At 35.7% G+C, this 18,275-nt stretch overlaps 2 protein-coding genes and 2 non-coding genes across 6 annotated transcripts; 2 read left to right on the top strand and 2 right to left on the bottom strand.

The window, feature by feature from the left end:
• The first annotated feature begins 790 nt into the window (after positions 1-790).
• On the top strand, positions 791-9,473 carry LOC121253242 (fatty acid amide hydrolase-like). Of its 2 annotated transcripts, XM_041153231.1 has the most exons (21): positions 791-899; positions 1,087-1,217; positions 1,540-1,649; positions 2,853-2,913; positions 3,357-3,544; positions 3,745-3,874; positions 3,962-4,039; positions 4,179-4,326; positions 4,589-4,701; positions 4,917-4,992; positions 5,095-5,166; positions 5,276-5,330; positions 5,810-5,881; positions 6,020-6,100; positions 6,714-6,817; positions 6,895-6,987; positions 8,185-8,253; positions 8,529-8,593; positions 8,728-8,789; positions 8,894-8,989; positions 9,167-9,473. In XM_041153231.1, coding segments are annotated over exons 1-21 (1,869 nt in total). In that variant the 5' UTR covers positions 791-897; the 3' UTR covers positions 9,230-9,473. The 2 variants fall into 2 exon arrangements, with proteins under 2 accessions (XP_041009165.1, XP_041009166.1); XM_041153232.1 differs by lacking the exon at positions 791-899 and having other exon boundaries at positions 965-1,217.
• Positions 9,474-10,294: 821 nt separating this feature from the next.
• On the bottom strand, positions 10,295-10,366 carry TRNAQ-UUG. Its single transcript has one exon. It is a non-coding gene; the product is annotated as a tRNA-Gln (tRNA).
• Positions 10,367-11,201: 835 nt separating this feature from the next.
• TRNAM-CAU lies at positions 11,202-11,287 on the top strand. The gene is given in 2 exon segments: positions 11,202-11,239; positions 11,252-11,287. It is a non-coding gene; the product is annotated as a tRNA-Met (tRNA).
• A 123-nt stretch (positions 11,288-11,410) lies between these two features.
• On the bottom strand, positions 11,411-18,269 carry LOC121252566 (filament-like plant protein). Of its 2 annotated transcripts, XM_041152271.1 has the most exons (5): positions 17,702-18,269; positions 17,406-17,566; positions 15,306-15,486; positions 13,108-14,462; positions 11,411-12,159 (listed from the first exon to the last, which is right to left on the bottom strand). In XM_041152271.1, the coding sequence occupies exons 2-5, from the start codon at positions 17,514-17,516 to the stop codon at positions 11,986-11,988; spliced, it is 1,821 nt and encodes a 606-aa protein (XP_041008205.1). In that variant the 5' UTR covers positions 17,517-17,566; positions 17,702-18,269; the 3' UTR covers positions 11,411-11,985. The 2 variants fall into 2 exon arrangements, with proteins under 2 accessions (XP_041008205.1, XP_041008203.1); XM_041152269.1 differs by having other exon boundaries at positions 17,406-18,269.
• Between the last annotated feature and the right edge of the window lie 6 nt (positions 18,270-18,275).

Raw genomic sequence — 18,275 nt, 5'->3', positions numbered from 1 at the left:
AGATTTTCATAAAACTTAGGGAGTTAATGCATTGACCAAGCCCATGCAGTGGCCACCAAGACATCATTCTATGACAATTTTTTATGTAAGTTATCTGTCTCACTCCATTTTTGGGTGATTGTCTAACCTAATTAGCGTCATTTGTTTTTTTTTTTTTCTTTTTTTTACCCAACTCAGCATTAGGGTTTCTATCCTCTAGAATATGTAATGTTTATACAACATCGTCATCGTCCATCGTCATTTTAGTATTTTTTTTTTTAAATCTTAAATTTTATCATTTCTAGTCAACTTATTATGTGACATATTTTAAGTAATTTTAAGTGATTGATAAAAGCAACCACTTAAAACGTGTCACATCAATAAATTTGATTCGGGATAATAAGATTTCTCATCTATATAGAAAACATGTAATTACGTCAATTATCTTCATATCTTAAAAAATTAAACGGAAGAAATTATTGTCATGTTCCAACCAACTTGGTGATCAATCTCATTTGCAGTAGATACATCTGATCTCAAAAAAATACGTGAGCTTTGTGCAATTTTACTTCTTTTTTGAAGGGTTAATTGAGTAAGCTTTAAGTTACAATAATGTTGCTTCTAGTAGGGTAGACGTATCATCCTAAAGTCCTAGATCTTCTCCAACTAATTCCACACCACTCTCTCAAAAATAACTTTTTTTTTCACGAAAATTCTTCTCATCAGTCACTATTCATATCATGAATTCCACATTCTGTAAAAAGTACTATAGCACTTTATGAAAAATCTATAAATGTGTAGTGTAGGATTGAATCATCTTTCCTCACACTCACTCCCATCTTCCAAACTGCTGAAATTGTGATCCTGCGCACGCCCATTTATCAGCATCAACAGTTGCAGTGAAACAAGCTCTGAATCATGTATTTTGTTCTATTTTTTAATGAATGTTTTTGTCTTTTTCTGGAGAGTCAAAAATCTTTCTTGGCGTCCTCCGCCCCCATCTCCCCTTTGGTTTCTGTCTATATAACGTACAGCTATCTATAGGTTGTATAATATAATCTCCTCCTTTCCTTGTTCACTCCCCCTGTTTTCTGGTTTTCTTCCCAGGAAACCACCCAAAAGAGCATATTCTGGGAAAATGGGTTTGTTCGGGGAGGAAAAGGTTGTCTACAAGCCGGTGGAGGAGTTCGATGTTGGTCCCAAGAGTGATCATGTCTATGTCCGAGCCAATGTTAAAGGTTCTTACTTCAAATCTCTACCCCTTCGATCGACGACCATCTTTCTTATTCTCTCACAGTTTCTTCCTTCTTCCTCCTTCATCTGTTTTCGCATGATTCTTAACATAAATTTAGATTTTGCTTATTTTATTCAAAAGCATGAATCCAAATGAACATAAGCATGTTTTGATGCTCATCCAATAAGGAGTTGCAGATGATCAAAGTCAAAGCTGCAGTTCTTTGATAGTGTATCCCCTGTTTTACCAGTAATTATAGCTTTTGTTGAATTCCCTGAATTTCATAACAAATATAGCTGCTGATACTCTGTTTTGGTGCATGGCAGCTCCTAGAATGGCTGGACTTGTGGTCAAAATTTTCGTCTGGTTTCTGGAGTCAAGGATCTTCGGGACTTTGTTGTTGTTCATATTGAAGAGAAACAATCTAATTCACAAGGTATTGAGCTGTCATTTTTTAGTATTTCTTGCGTATTCTGTTAACGTGATTGCTTGTGTCAATTTCTTGTTTTTAATGCGCAGCTAATCGCATCAGTAGAATGTGCAACAAATACATAAAAATGACTGTATATAAAATTTTTATTATAATTAACTAATCATTTTAAAATATAATTTATACGTGAATTGAGTCATCTTTAAGACATTTAATTACAGTTATCAATGAAGATTATCTGTATTTTCAGTGCATATCAAGTTAAAATAATATTGTAAACCAATAACTTCTATATCGGTTTCGCTAATTAATATATCCATATTTTAAATTTTAGCGTTCAAACTCAATACTTTTTTGTAATGCGATAACATATTTTGTAATTTTTCTCTGGTTGTTCTTAATTGAGCTTCGGTGCCAAGAACCAGCACGTGAAATCTGATCTAAAATGATTGCATTTATATCTGAACTGCCGGGATCGGCTTCTATATATATATATATATATATATTTTAAATTACTACAAAAATTTCCAGTTTACTCGCCACGGGCCCACAACAAGAGTTGCTTTCAGGCCCCACCTACACGTGATAACAGTGCTGGTTTTGGGCGAGGCATGGGCCACAAATTATTTGCATTAAAATAAAACATAGAGTACTAATTTTGAAAGTTATATTATTAGGCTTTGTTTGGATTTTGAAATGTATCGATCATTTCATTTAATTTTATCTCATTTTAATATTTAAATATATATATTTTTTAATTTTTAATTTTTTTATTTAATCATTACAATTTTTTTAAAATTCTAAAATTCAATTTTTTTAAATCAAATCTTAAAATAAAAATAATATTAAAAAATTTTATTCAAATAATATTTTAATTTTATAATTTTTTATTCAATTTTTTTTCTCTTGTTTCTCAAAAATTCAAAATTATTATTTATAAATTATTTTACTACTATTTACATATTTTTTATCTCATTTCTTCTCAACATCTAAATGAGGTTTATCTTATTTTTTTACTAAGTCACATCTCATATTAAGATAAAAGTGAGTGATGTAAATTAGAGTCGCAGTAGCATTTCTTTTATTTAATATCTAAGAATTTTGGAATTTTGGTTAAACATCCCTATAAAGTAGTGTACTTCTCCCAGATTATGGCCTGTAAAATTTTGTATTGAAATGCTTAAAAAAAGTGTATTTCAACTTTTGCAGTTCATAACGAATGCAGAGCTAGAGGAGCCACCTCTCTATGTTCCCCTACATCCTTTTGAAGGTCATCCTCTTATCCTTCGGCTTTCGTTTTCATTTCAGCTCCCGGTTTTGGACCTTAACTGGGTTGGGATTCAAATATAAAAGACAATGTGCCACAAATTGTGGCTTAAACTAACATTAGCTAGTTCTAATATTCTAAAACAGTTGATATAGTTTCACACTCTTATGTTTTTTGCAATTTTATCACTGTGAATTTCATTAATTACAAATTTCTGAAAGTGGGAGAGGAATCACCAAGGTCCTGCACCTAATTTTCCTCCATTTTAGTTATGATTTCCATCAAACTAGATGTGTGTATCGCGAGTTGGGTTCACTACACGATGTATTGAGCTGATGTCTTGAGATTGACATTAATGTTTAAGCATTTACACATTTGATAGTAACTGTATATAGTTTTTTTTTTTTTTTCTCTAGAAACTAAGATCTTTCAGTTTATGATTGCAGATGTGAAAGAACACGAAGTCAAATGCATAGATTCTGATTTATCTCCACCTGAAAAAGTTCAGCAGGCAGTGAATTGTTTGCCTAATTCTTCAGGAAAAATACTAAATGGTTTAAAATCTTCTTTCCATCACTGGACAATATTGGACTATTCAAGAGCCTATATATCTGGAGAAATAACTCCTTGGATGGTATGCCAACTTTAGCTAATTATTTTATGGTGTATGTTCTTCTTTCCCTACTTACATATGTGCTCATCAAGTTGAATCCTGAAAATCAATTTTAAAATGCTTTTATAAATTTGCTTATGCCTTTTGCATGTGTGCTTGTTGTAGCTACTGAATTCTGCTATACTCAATGGGCTTGAGTCTTGACTTTTCCATTTGTACAGGTTGCAGAGAGATTTATAGCTGCTGTACATGAATCTTCTAATCCACCATTGCAGATGTCATTCTTTATCAACTATAACGTTGATGATATCCTAAAGCAAGCAACTGAATCAACTCTTCGGTATAAACGAGGTACTCATCCCTAACAGAATGAAAAAGGATTATAAGTCTTTCTAATGAATACACTAACCCTATCATTCTCATTATGATCTTCTCCAGGACAACAAAAATCAGTTCTAGATGGAGTCCCGATTGCTATAAAGGATGAAATAGATTGTGCTCCATATCCTACAACAGGTAATGAAAACATTGACTAGATCAGTACTTTTTGGGTAAGACCAGGTCTATATCATTCAATCCAATCCTAATTTTCTTAAGCAGTTAATTTCTTTGTTCTCAAATAATAATAGCCTAAACTAATAGTTGGTTCTTCTAGGAGGAACAAAGTGGCTACACAAAGTAAGATCTTGTACAGATGATGCATGTTGTGTTAAGCGCCTCAGATTATGCGGTGCCATACTTGTTGGGAAAACCAATATGCATGAACTTGGGGCTGGAACAAGTGGCATAAATCCTCACTATGGGTAAGAACACTGGCTTCGGAGCTTCTTTTTTAACAACTCTATAATTAGGGATTGATTCTATATATTTGGGTCTTAGTCTCCATTTACTATTTTGCTTCATATAGAGCCATAAAGATTGAATTCATAGGCCAACCATCCACCTTCCCCTTTTCAACTGAAGATTAAGATGATTTCTTTTCAGTATCATATTCCATAATCTATTCATTTCCAAATATTGACGCTGCAATGAAAATGAAAAGATGTCCATTTATGACTTCTGTAGGGCTACTAGAAATCCATATGATATCAACAAGATCTCTGGAGGTTCTTCTAGCGGATCTGCTGCAGTAGTGGCTGCAGGATTGTGCCCTGTTGCCCTCGGTGTTGATGGTGGAGGTAAACTAGTTCTATGCTGAGAAAACTTTCAAATAAATCTATCAGCAAAAATCCCTCATAGTTGCTTTGCTGTTCGTTGTTTTATCTTGCAGAATTATACAAGAACTGTTCTAGAAAAAGCTTTTATGAAGTTGTTACTGTATAATATTAAGAAGTTATGCATATCATTTGTATAATATTAATTAACTGGAGGCTTCATCTTTGTCAATGTCCAGGATCTGTGCGAATGCCTGCAGCTCTCTGTGGTGTTGTTGGCTTGAAACCAACTTTTGGTCGCATACCTCACTCTGGGTGAATATTCATTATCGCATAATCTATCTTCTAGTAATAATTTTTTCTCTGTATAATTTGGAAGGTATATGAGTATTTAAAGAATAACTAGCTGTTTTTCAGTGTTCTTCCTCTGAACTGGACAGTTGGGATGGTTGGAATCTTAGCAGGCAGGGTTGAGGATGCATTTATTGTGTCAGTGTTCCTTATTTAGTTGTTCTCTTGATTCTGGATTCTCATTTTTCCCCCTTTGGTTCCTTGCATGGATTCTAAGGTATAATGGTCACCATTTTAATATTTACAGTTATGCAGCTATGAGTGGACGGCTTCCATCGGATCAACCCAACTGTTCTATGCATGTAAGAACTTGTTGCAAATGTTTGAAAACGAGTGTATTATTGTTAGAAATATATCTTCTTTTTTATTGGCTCTGACCTATTCTATGCATTCATCCATACATGCATAAAATGCTTTCTTTCTACATAGAGGTAGACACGCACACTAATCTGGAATAGATACAAATGGGACATCTAAACTTAAAAGATATCTGATTGAGCTTACATTTCTCAGATATTTGGGACAATGCTATTGCCATTTTCTTTCCTAATTTTTTAGTAATTAAAACTCTGACATCGAGGCAGTTCAAGTATAATTGGCCAACACACACACACACACAAAAGCTGTAGACAGCACTTCTAGATGCCATCTTTCCCATGTAGGCTTTGCTATCTATGTTTTATCTAGAATGCTCAATGCCATTCCTCAAATTATTAAATTATGGATAGTTTCACAAACAAATCTGATTCTTGGGCCTTTTTCTTTTTGGACAACCTTCCAGCCCAAATTGCATTTTCCACTGCTGAACTCATCCAAGCCTATCTCTGATGTCAAATTGGCAAAGTATGCAGAGGTTAGAATTCTTTTTCTCAACCTTACAATAAAACAATCAACAATGCTAACTTTCAATAAAAGTTCATGATTCATTAATTCATATCACATCATTGTCTTCTGATAATATTTCATTCAAACCACTAATTGGGTCAATTAGTGGTTTAACGATTGCAGTGATGATATCAGAGTATCCTGTTCTCAATCTCTAGACAAGCTTAAGGAGCACTACGGTTGGAAGGTATTAGCAATCAAATGCTCCCTATCTTTAATTATTTATCTATATGTTGGTATACTATATTTTGCCAGAAATAGCTTTTGGTAGTAGTGCAAGAAAGTTGAAATTCATTTAGTTAATAAATTTTATTTAATATGAAAATTATATTTTTGGTAAATTAATACTTTTTTCCTATAAAATTAGTAGTCTTTTAATTTTCCTAACATGTATCTTTTTTGTTTTCTCAAATTTTTTATTTTTAGGTTTTGTGATCAATGAACTTGTAGATGTTATTGGATTTTAAAAGTGAAAGAGTCTATCCGTTATGACTATTAATGACTAGAGTAAAGTTGGCACACTATATAAATAGTCTTGATCTATTTCTTTGCTCAAGTGAAATTTGTGAGGTTTCTCATCACTAATATCAAAAAAAGTAGAATAAGGGGATAGAAGATATAGTTACTCAACCAGATTTAAGAGATCAAAATGCTAATATTGGCACTGTTTTAAAGGTTCAATTTATTGTATAATGCCTCAAGATATGCTATCTTAGTCACATAAATTCGTTTTTATTTGATAAATTTAACTATTTCTGCGAAATAGTCATTCCTTGTTCCTGCCATGCTCTGTCTGTAAGATTGTAGAGGTGACCATACCAGAGATAGAAGCAATGCGCCTGGCACATTACTCAACAATTGGATCTGAATGCAGTACTGCCCTTAGTTCTCATCTAGAAAAGCTGTATGTTGTCTTCCAGGACTTCATTTTCTTCAGCTCTATGTTTTAATAAAAATGCTGACATTATGAACACATTACAGGAATCCTGCAGAATTAGGGTGGGATGCAAGGGTAGCACTTAGTGTATATGGTTCTTTCAGCAGCAAGGAGTATATAAAGGCACAAAAAATGAGGTAGTGTTTTTGCCTAGTTTTGATTACTTAAATTGAAATATCAACTACGAGGAAGGCTTAGGAGAGTTTGTCATGAGTGAGAACCTTGTTTGGCTTCCCACGAAATCCGCCCGAGTCAGCTTACTAATGGGATGCCAGATCACGAATCCATTTAATTTTCTAGGCTGCTAAACTTTTCTAATTTTCAAATCATCATCTCTACTTATAGAATATATCTGATGATGAAGATGTCATTTTGCAGTCTATATCCTGTATCATATCTACTATTCATATACATTACCATCAAGCTTATTCATTTTTCAAATACATTACCATCAAGGGATGAAAAATAATTGGCAAAGCTTTCCAAATGCACATTAAAAGGCATACAGCTCATAGTAGTCATGGAGTAGATTAGGGTTCCAATTCTTGCTATTTTCCAAGATCCTGAATCCAAATTGGCATGGTTTTCAGGCCTCTAAGTTATGGCTGAACTTTGGCCACTTTGGTTGACTCGTTCAAATTAAGAAGCTTTATGATGTAGGAAATAAAGAATAACCAGGTTCAAACTCTTGAGCATATCACTAATGGTAAAGTCTTACAAAAACTTCTATGTTTTGAGTACTGGTGTGAAACTATATATCAAAGTTTCAAAAGTAACTCAAGTTTAAAAGGCTACCAGGAGTTGTGATTCTAACACATATTGTCAGAAAAATTCCTATATGTTTGAGATCATATTTAAAATTAAACTTCCGCTTGAATCGGGCATTAGATGATCATAGTTTGATTCACTAATTTTCCAGCATTTTCATTTTGCTTTGAAAGCTTCCAGATTGTATTGTTTACTCTCATTTTGGAAAAATCATACTTCTACAGATTATGTTATATGTACGATTAGTGCAGATGAACATCTTTTTGGTTCATATGCTAATGTCCTAGCATGTTTTCAATGCTCATGGAATTGGTCTTATTCCATTCCAGTTTTCAAAAACTTTCCTTCGTCAAACAAATTTGATCAGCACCGTATAGTGTATACCATTTCAGAAAGCAGAAAAATGTAACAGAAAATGCATCTAATTAAGCAGGAATGCTTTGAAACATTTTAGTTCATTATCTGCACTTCATAGGCATGAATTCACATGATTAGAGCTACAGAATTTATAGATTTGGTTCGAACATCATTCCCACTGTGACACTAGCCTGCTTGACTATCCACAGGAACCGCCAGATGCAGATTCATATGACTATATTTGCCCAGGCTGATGTCATTGTTTCACCGACGATAGGGTATTCTTTGCTGCTTTAGTCAGATCTCTTTCGTTTATTTAAGTTACCTGTCCTCTAAAAGTTTGAAGTTTTAGTTCCCTACCTGATTGCTTTTGTGCATTTTAAGCACTTGCCTTCAATTAAATTGAGATGTTGACCTAATCCCAGGATACGTGACTGAGATGATATTTGGAAGGAGAAAACAAATAAACAAAAAGAAGACACCATATAATTTAGTTTTCCCCTGTGTTCCTCCAATAATATCTAATCGTTAGTGTGTATAATCGATGGGACAGTGTTACTGCATACCCAATAAAGGATGATGCTCTAGAGACCGGTGAACTCGACTATGTAAACGGAGGTATTCAATGCCTAATAATTCTCAATTTTTTCCTTTCTGCCATGGTTGTCCATTGGAGAGAAGCTCAATGCATGATTAGCTTCATTATGAAAGACAAAAGAAGAAATTGAATTGATAAGTTTGCCCTATTGCAGCTGCACTAGTTCGATTTTCCATAGCAGGGAATTTCTTAGGATTGCCGGCTGTGACTGTTCCGGTCTGATCTTATCATCCTTTTGATCTTTCATTCATATTTTACAGCAGGCTATTCTTTTGTAGGAATCTTGATTAATTCTTTTTTAACCTAAATTTTCTTGATAGGTGGGATATGACAAACTGGGTTTGCCGATTGGCCTTCAGTTTATTGGGCGGCCATGGTCTGAACCAACATTAATCCACATAGCATCAGCTGTGCAGGTAGATTAGAGAACTTTTACCATGAAGTTTTCTAGCTTGTTTCTTTCTGTTTCTTTTCAATTTACTTCTTTCCTTTGTTTGTGAGGTTCAGATCATTGAGAAACTTGAATGACAACTGATCAAAGTATTTACATGCATGCTGCTAACGACTAACATCTGGAGCTAATTTCATCACAGGCCCTCTGCAAGTCAAACTACAGGAAGCCAGAGGTTTTCTATAATCTTCTCAACAGGCATTAATGCACGAGGAACGTCCACAACATCACAACAGATGGTCACTGAAGTTTGCAAGTTTTCTTCCCTGGATATAATGCTCCTCCATTAGTGCATATATTGCTTTTGAACTTCATAATAATATGTAAAATTATTCACCAAATTGACTGGCTCGTAAGTGTATAAGGGCATCCAGGTAGGTTGAAGAGCTTGCACTTGTATGAAATGATTGGAATTTAATAAATATCTATGTCTTCACTATTCCTGTTCAGTTCCTTACTCTTGGACTAACAAAAGTGTTACGATCACTAAGTATGAGATTAGTTAGTGGTTTATAAGCTCCTAAACACCCTTCCCTCGTAGGCTGGTTTCTAAAGGTGAGTGCTACCAAGTGGATTCATAACAAATAGTATCAGAGTCACCCCAAGTTTGCAGTCCATGTTGGCACGGTTGTAATTGTGCGGCATGGGGGTGATGTCGGCATGGCAGTGTTCATCCAACCAGCCAGCCCGTGTGAGCGCGGGACCGCCGTGGATGTTAGTTGCGGAGCGTGGTGGTTGTTACAATCCCACATCGATTAAGTATGAGATTGATTTATGGTTTGTAAGTTCCTAAGCATCCTTTCCTTGTAAGCCGGTTTTCAAGAGTGAATTCTACCTAGTGAGTTCATAACAAAAAGCTACTCTATTGTGGATGCATGGAACTTCTGAACATTTTTCTTCTCCTTTCAGTCGGTCAAATCCTAAATAAAATTAATTACAAATTGTCTCATATATCTGACATAAAGGACATGTTCACCAGACATGGAAAGAACAATCTTTTGGGTTTTCATGAGCCTATTATTTCCTTTTGAACAAAAATCACAGCTTTAAAGAGGCCTGCTAATACGAAAAACTGCCCATCTATCTTCTCTCGGGTGTTCACAACAGTCAAGACAAGATATCACACCGTTCAAAATTAGACTCGAAAATGCTCATATTCTCTTCTTTGTTGCTCATATTCCTCTCTGTGCAGTAAGCATTTTCTGGTTTAAGCAATAAATAAAAATAGAAACTTTCGAAGAAGAGAAGCGAAAAAAGGGATGATTTTGAAAGGTCCTACCGGGAGTCGAACCCAGGTCGCTGGATTCAAAGTCCAGAGTGCTAACCACTACACCATAGAACCCTTCTTGTTAATTTTAGTTCGTTTTTTATTATTAACTTTTTGACAAGTTGTTGGAAGGCTGCCTAATTCACTAATATGTAAAGAGTTTTATTACTCATCATTGCGTACACCACACACTATACTTCTTTTTAATTTTTTTTGTTTTATTCTTCCTAAATTAATTGAGTTTTTCTACTCATTATCCATACACTAAACATTTAGTAAGAGAAAAAAATTAAAAAATTATGTATGATATGAGGATAATGAGTAAAATTTTTCATTTTTACTGTAAAACATGCACTAGAAGAGGGGATGGAATCCATGACCTTTATAAAACACAGATCTAGTCCCACTCTTGGGGAATCCAGGATGAGAACTCCATTTTCATTTTTTAACAATTTTAAAATTATAGCCTTGCTAGTTAGAGGTCTAGGCAATTTGGGTAGTTGAAAATTGAAATTATATTTGTTTGTGAGAGGAGGGTGATCCAAAATCTCCATGCAATTTTTTAATGGAGGAGAAGTCCATGGTCCTTACAACTCTAGCTAGGGAACTATGGCAAAGAGGATATATTATTAGAGGTATTTTTCTTTTCTTATAAGAAGTGAAACTACTTATAAACATCATCTATTCCGCTCACGAATTAGATGAAATAAATTAAGAAAATAAAGTTTTGTTTAAAAACTATACATATCATTATTTTGATATGAGATGAACTGAGACAGTATTTCATTAAAACCATATGCTTACCCTAATCCTAATAATCTCATCTCACTTGAGTTGGCACTTGTCTTTCTCCATATTACAACTTAAATTATGATGAAATTAATTAAATAAGAATCAAAAGTCATCCAATGGGGTGGTGGCGCAGTTGGCTAGCGCGTAGGTCTCATAGCTTTCTGGGTTATCCTGAGGTCGAGAGTTCGAGCCTCTCTCACCCCAGTTATTGTGTTTTCTTTGTTATTTTAACATTGCACCGAACAAGTTTCTGAATTAGTCCTAAGGTTTAGAAAATTTTGCCATTTCCCAACTTGCCAACCAAAGGCAATGCACATTAAGCTCCAATTTTCAATTTCCTATTCTTTTTTTCCTGGGTTGCAAATGGCAGGATTTGAACCGAGATCATTCACCATATATACATAAATTTGGACAGAAAAGGTTCATGCATGACACAGGTAACTCGGTCTGCCACCAGAATCTATCATGCAGGACACCAGCCATTATTCACATCCATGCTAGTCTATGATCTGACTAACTGAAACCGAGAGCAGAAAGGCAGTCGAAGCAATGAACTTATGTATTATTATATCTCCTTCAAAAATCTATGTTCCCCAAGATGCACCATCCGAGTGGATAAATCAGTTGATTCCCAAGCATTTTGCTAGGGTGTTGGTAATAAGAACAAATAAAGGCAGCTTTACGATGAAAAATTGAAGCCTGTAATTAGTTTTATTACAATTTCCTATATCTTTCTCACTGATTTTCATCCCGACTCACACTCTCTCTTCTAGGGAAAAACTTCCCAAACTCATTTCGGGTCTTTTCGAAAGCAATGGTTGGGTTCAGTGATAATGATGACTCCCTTTCACTACCACTCTTTGAAAGTCTTGTACCGTCACCCCTTTCACTGAATTGCAATTTCAATGGTTCCCTACCATTTTTGGGACCCTGAGTTCCCTCACCAATGAGTCCAGTGGCTTCTCAGAGTCAGTCAGGAAGTCTTCCAGTGTCGCAAGAGACTTCAACTGCTGGCCTAGCGATGCAATTGTTTTCTGGCACTCAGCAAATCTACTTGCTGCCACTGCAAGCTCCTCCTGTCAAAAACATTAAGACATCAAAACCAGTATATTGAAGAAATCAGTTAGCATTAAAAGATTAATTGTTTGTTACACCAGCAAACAACTGCATTTAGCTTGACATGTCATCAGATGCAACTCTATCGGACATCTAAAAATCCAGCTTTGATAGGGATCAATGCTCTCTCGTAGCCCTGATTCATTGTAGTAATTTAGTCTTCCGGTTCAAGATATGACTTTTGAAAACTTGTTTAATTATCTTTCAGAAGTACTTACTGTCTCTGAAGGCACATTTGCAAGCAGCATCCTGCAAAGCCAACTCAACTAAAATGGGGCAGCAAATCAGCACTTTTCTAATTTATAAAGCATAATTGCTTTGATTTGGTTGGGGAGACATCTCAAAACTTCTAACAAAAAAACTGCATACATTTTACTCTGCAGAAAGTAGCTTAGCAGAAAAAGCAAAGTTCATATTGGAAGTCAAAACTGAACTTGAAATTAATTGGTAGTTCTGGAAGCAGGGCCATGCAAAGTCTACTAATTAAAATGAGTTAGCACATTAACTGTCATACCAGATCTTAGAAAGTAATAACAGTTTCACTTAAATATTGCAAGGTAGCACATGCCATCTTGAAGGAATAGTTAGAATGCCCTTCAATCTAGATATAATCAAGGCTGCTGCTTGCACTTTCTTTCCCTTGTTAAACTTGAGCGAGGTCATAACTAGGCATATGAAGTTGGAGGTCATTCCAATCATGGACTATCAAATTTCATTCATGGACATTAGACAACCAATGTGTCATTAATGTTAGTGGTCTTGTTTCACAAGAGGAAAATAACGGGATTTGCTGCATCTGAAGTATATGAAAATTGCAAACTTGGATTTGCTTGATTTCAGATATATTTTTTTATTATCCTTCATTCCAAATAACGATAGATTGTTTATCTTTTTCGTAGAAAACTGACCTGTTTTATCATCACTTCATCGTTATTGCTTGCCACTCGCCGTAGCTCTGCTTCACGGTGGATCTCGGCTTCTCTTTTTGTTCTTAAAAATTCATCCTCCAATTTCTGATACTTGGCCACATTTTCAACAGACAAAGCACGCTCCTTCTCGACCTCCTCCTCTAATGAACCAACTTTAAAAAGCAAGGTTTTGACCTCAGCTTCAATAATTCTGAATTGCGACTCTGCCGTTTCCTGCTTTGTTTGGCTGGCCTTTACTTCTTGATCTGCAGCCTGCTTTAATTTGTCTAGAAGAGCTAACTGAGTCTGCAGCTCTACCAATTTCACCTCTGCTTCCTCTAGCAGACTCTGTGATGTCTCAAACTGCTTTTGGGATTCAGTTAAAGCCATCTTGAATTCCTCTTTTTCCGCCTCTAACTTCTCCAACTTTTCCTCCAGTTCCGCAGTCCTGTGAATCATGGCCTCAAGGTCAGCTTTTATATGGATTTCACCAGCATTGGCTTGATCCAAAGCAGGCCCTGTCTCAAGGCAACAGCTTCCGCTTTCTGTATCCGGCATTGCTACAAGCCTTTCCATTTCAAGGAAATCATCCATGAGATTGATTTCTACTGAAGGGACCATAAGGTTTCTTCTGACGACTTTCTCGTTCTTAAATGGATTAGGTTCTGAGATTAGAGTGGATGCCCATGAGTCAGAACAGCTTGGTTCACATTCGTTAGGCTCCAAGCCACTAATTTTGCGCATATCAACTTCAACTGCCAGTAGCCTTTCCCCACAGTCTGACTGGCTATCTGCGAAAGATTCTACACAAACAGAGGCAGTGAGGGACTTGTGATCATTACCAGGAAAAGCTCTACGAGCCATGGCTTTTAGCCTGCGGCACTCAGCTTCAAGTTTAGCCGCCTTCTTAATGCTCTCTAAATGTTGTTTGCTGGCTGTTTCAGCAGCTTGCGTGCTCAAGTCTCTCTCCATAATCCTGATTTCTATCTCCTCCAATCGAGAAAGGAGCTCAAGTTTGAGGGCAGAATTCTCTTTTTCTGCAGCCTCAAGCTTTAGCTGAAAATCAGGATTTTCTGATGCAGTAGTTGCAGATTTAGCAGCCTGAAGTTGTACCTGAAGTTCAACAAGCTGTCTCTCAAGCTCAGACTTTGTAGATTCCCATTCACGAGTTTTCTTTGCAACAACTTCAGTGATATTCAGCTCTTGTTCTTCTCTGACCTGTCTAAGCTGCCTCACACATTCCTTCAGTGCTCCATCAAGGTGATATGCACGATCTTCAAGTCCTAAGTTCTTCTTCTTGGCAGCCTCGAGTTGCTGCTTTAAAGCCAGCACTTCATTTTCAGACTTCTCCCAGCCTAGCATTTGAAAACATAATTGAAGAAACCAGTATGTTATGTTGTGCACACTAATGTAACAAGAGAGACAGAATTGTAAATCAAGGCTAAGATAGACTTGGTACCTAAATTTGGACTAAGATTTTTCTCATAACCAAAAGTGTCAAAATGCTTTTCTTTGTTCTCTGAAAACTTTAAAAGGTAACAATGTTGTCCTTCTGTCCATTGGTCAAGAATCACAGTGCACAGTGGCCAAAGGAGGGGCGATGTAGCACAATTATAATCTGACGCGTATGAATGTGTGATGAACAGAATAACAACATTGCTGCCTTTTACATTGCTACAGACAAAATTGGAACATTTAAAAATGTCATGGATGGAAATCAAACCAGAGCCACATTCTAGAGATAAAAGAGTGTATTTCATTCCAAAACCTACGAGTGAAAACCTCTAATAAAGAGCATCTTAGCAACACCCAAAAAAAGGGAAAAAAATGACTCCCAAAACAGTATTAACCCCTAAAAAAGATTCCCCTCAATCTTGAACTTAGAATACCGATTTAAATAAAAATCTCATTCCTACAATTTTGTAGTCTAGGAAAACACTCTGTTTTGAAATAAACATAATAAAACGGCATCTCGAAGATCTTTATTATTTGAACATAAAGGGAGAAATTACTTCTACTCACACTTCCCTCAATATTGTCTAATGCAAACTCTTTCGGAAATCTAATTTTGGGCTTTCAGAAATGGTCTGACCCTAATTGTACATTTTCACGCCACAAGTTCAAATTTGTCCACCATAAAAAATTTGCTAACTCGTTTAAGAGAAGTTTCATGAAAAATGGAGCTCAATAATGAAGACCTGAGACAGCTTCTTCTGCAACTTTGGCATGCTGCTTTACCAAGTCTTCTTTGGCACTAATGTTTAGAAGAGCAGCAGATAATTTTTCCGTTAAGGTCTTCAGGCTATCATTAACTTCTTCATCATTGCTTGCAGCTTTACAAGTGACTTCAGGTGATTGAGTACTTTGGGCTGGATATGCCTTTCATGACAGTTTAAATTAAAAAGAAAATAAGATTTTCCATTCCTTATCATTAAAGGACCAAACCAATCTAAAACATATAAAAGGAATTTAACAATGCAACAGTTTAAGATCACAAAGTTCATCATCTTTTAAAGAAAGAAAAATTGAATAAAGGATGCACACAACTCTGCGAGTTTCATATAAATAAAATCTGGACCACTCAAAACTAACGAACGGTATCTAATAGTTAAATGATTACTATTGTCAAAGAAAAAGAGAAAATAAGGGCACATTGGATACAGATCACTTTCCTACCAGTGGTGGTAGCAAGAGAACCTACATGTAATTTAGCCATCTATTCACCTCTGCTACCAGTGGCACTCCCAGAGCACTTTATTTGCACCATACCATGTAAATCAAGTGATCTATGAATTCTCTTATTGCAAATCAAATTGTTTCAGGAGACCCATTGTTTCATTGTCTTGTATCTTTGTTAAGATTGGTTTAAGTAATTACAAAAGGAGGGACAGAAGATAATCGAAGTATTGAGGAAAGAAGACTTCACAGTGGAAGGAAGAAATAATGATTGAATTTAATATGAAGAGAATGAAGAATGACAAGTAAAAAAAAACAACATTCAATGAGGATGATGAAATAAGAAGTAAATACATGAAAAAATCGACCAAGAATACAGAAGAAATACGTGAAGTTACAAAAGAAATCAATGAGGGAAAAAATTACAACGTTCAGAAATCATGGCAAAGGGAAGTTTATATGAACTAGGGAAGGGTCCAAATATAAAATGCATGCTAAAGATGTAGCCCGAATACCTGACTAATCTTGCCCATCTGCATAATTATTAAAAGATTTGTTATCTTTTTTTTGCTTATGGGACAAGGCCATCAAACTATATCTATAGTAACAAATTAGAAGTCGGGACAAGATAGCTTGAGTTTTCCAATATTGTTTCCCTCCTTGCTTCTGTATGAAAATTCCCATTCCATGGGTATTACACTTGAAACCAGAAGAAAAGGTACGGTAATGGGTTGAATATGCCAACTAAGAACTTTTGTCGACAATGATGTTTTCCAGTCCATGTCAAACAGTGCACTGAATATTATGAGAGCTAATCACATAGAACGGATTAATCACAGAGAAATTCATTGCAGACTCATAAATAATTGACCGCCCCCAAACCCACCCCCCCCCCCCCCCCCCCAAAAAAAAAAAAAACAGCTGCTGATTACAGTTTTCCTTGCCTTGGTTTGAACTTTAACTACTATAAAACCATGCAAATTGCTGGCTTAGGAAACATTTTTGCTACATAAATTTGTATATTCAAGCTAGACTAGGCTGCAGGTTATGATGAGTTCAAAAGGTTTCTTTAGATCTAACTGGCTTCAGCTGGCCTCAGAAAGAGAAAAAGATGCAATCAATAAAGAGACAGGTGGGATCAATCGCCACTTACTGCTGAAGATTATTTGGGCCCAAGGAAAAATGTCCTATGTGGCTCACAAGTTACATCAACTTTCCAGGGTTACTAATGAATTAGAAAACGAAAATTGAAAGAAAGAATAAAAGGAAAGCCAATACCATCAAGAACCCTTTTTTGCACAGAAACCTCAATGAACTACTTTAATAGCAGTGAGAATTTGAAGAACGAAGTGGTTTCAGGTTATGATATGATGGGACATTTGTATAAGAAGAAACCGTGAATGTATTTGAACAGAAAATAGTAGTCATTACCAAACGAGTGAAAGAGAGAGACTTAATTGGAAAATAAATAAGCACTATCCATACAATGGACGGACTATATAATCCAGTTCGACAAAAGCATAAGAACATCCCGAATTCCGATTGTCCATAAAATTCAGCAATCCAGTTCACCAAAAGCGATGGCATGGATGCATCTCCAACACAGTGCTAATATCACCTACCTGCTCATCAGAGAATCTTTCAGAATGAGAAGATATCGATCCTGAGCTCTCAATCTCTCCGGGACTCCTCTCTGAAGACTTTCTTCGCCATAGCCAGCTCCGCCGGTCCATTTTGAGTCCCAGCAAAGCAGCAACTCAGCAGCCTGTCACAAAGTCTTCATCTACAATTCAAAGAAACCACCAACCATAAGTTCCACATTCAGAAACGACACCACAACAACAATATCAGTGCTAACTAAATCCGAATCTCTGTGCTTAAATCTTAACGAAAACCGAAAAAAATAAAATCTAGGAACCTTCATATCATCCAAAACTACAAACACAGGCGTGTCTCGCAAGTGGTTGGTTAGTATGGGAAATTCACAACTTCCAAACATTGTAAGCAAAACAAAAGGAGCAAAGAGATGAATCTATAGTGTTCAACCAAAAAAGGTTGGATAGAGTTGTCTGGTAAATATCAGCTTTGCTTGCGATTCACTCCCCTGTCCAATACAACCTCCATAAAATTAACAAACTTAACCTTTTTAAACCAATCCGGAAAAAAAAATGGTATTTTGAATAGAAAAGCAAACTCTAAATCGAATACAGAATGCATTTGAATTTTATTTGAAGATTAATTATGACGATAATTACTTGAAACACGATATTCTAACAAACCGTCAATAGGCACCCACCGAGTTCTCTAAATTTTACTCCATACGATGTGTGCGTGGCGAGCTTGTTTGCGAGCGTGACAGAGAGAAAAAATGAGGAAGGACCACATGAAATAGACAACACCCATATCAAAATACCCGAAAGAAAACTGAGAAACTGCAAATACCCACTTCAATTTTGCTCAAAAATAGACTCCATCAGAACCAAACGACAAAA

The sequence above is a fragment of the Juglans microcarpa x Juglans regia genome, chromosome 2S (genome assembly GCF_004785595.1).
Source record: "Juglans microcarpa x Juglans regia isolate MS1-56 chromosome 2S, Jm3101_v1.0, whole genome shotgun sequence".
Taxonomy (NCBI): Eukaryota; Viridiplantae; Streptophyta; class Magnoliopsida; order Fagales; family Juglandaceae; genus Juglans; species Juglans microcarpa x Juglans regia.
This window is presented reverse-complemented; position numbering and strand designations above follow the sequence as displayed.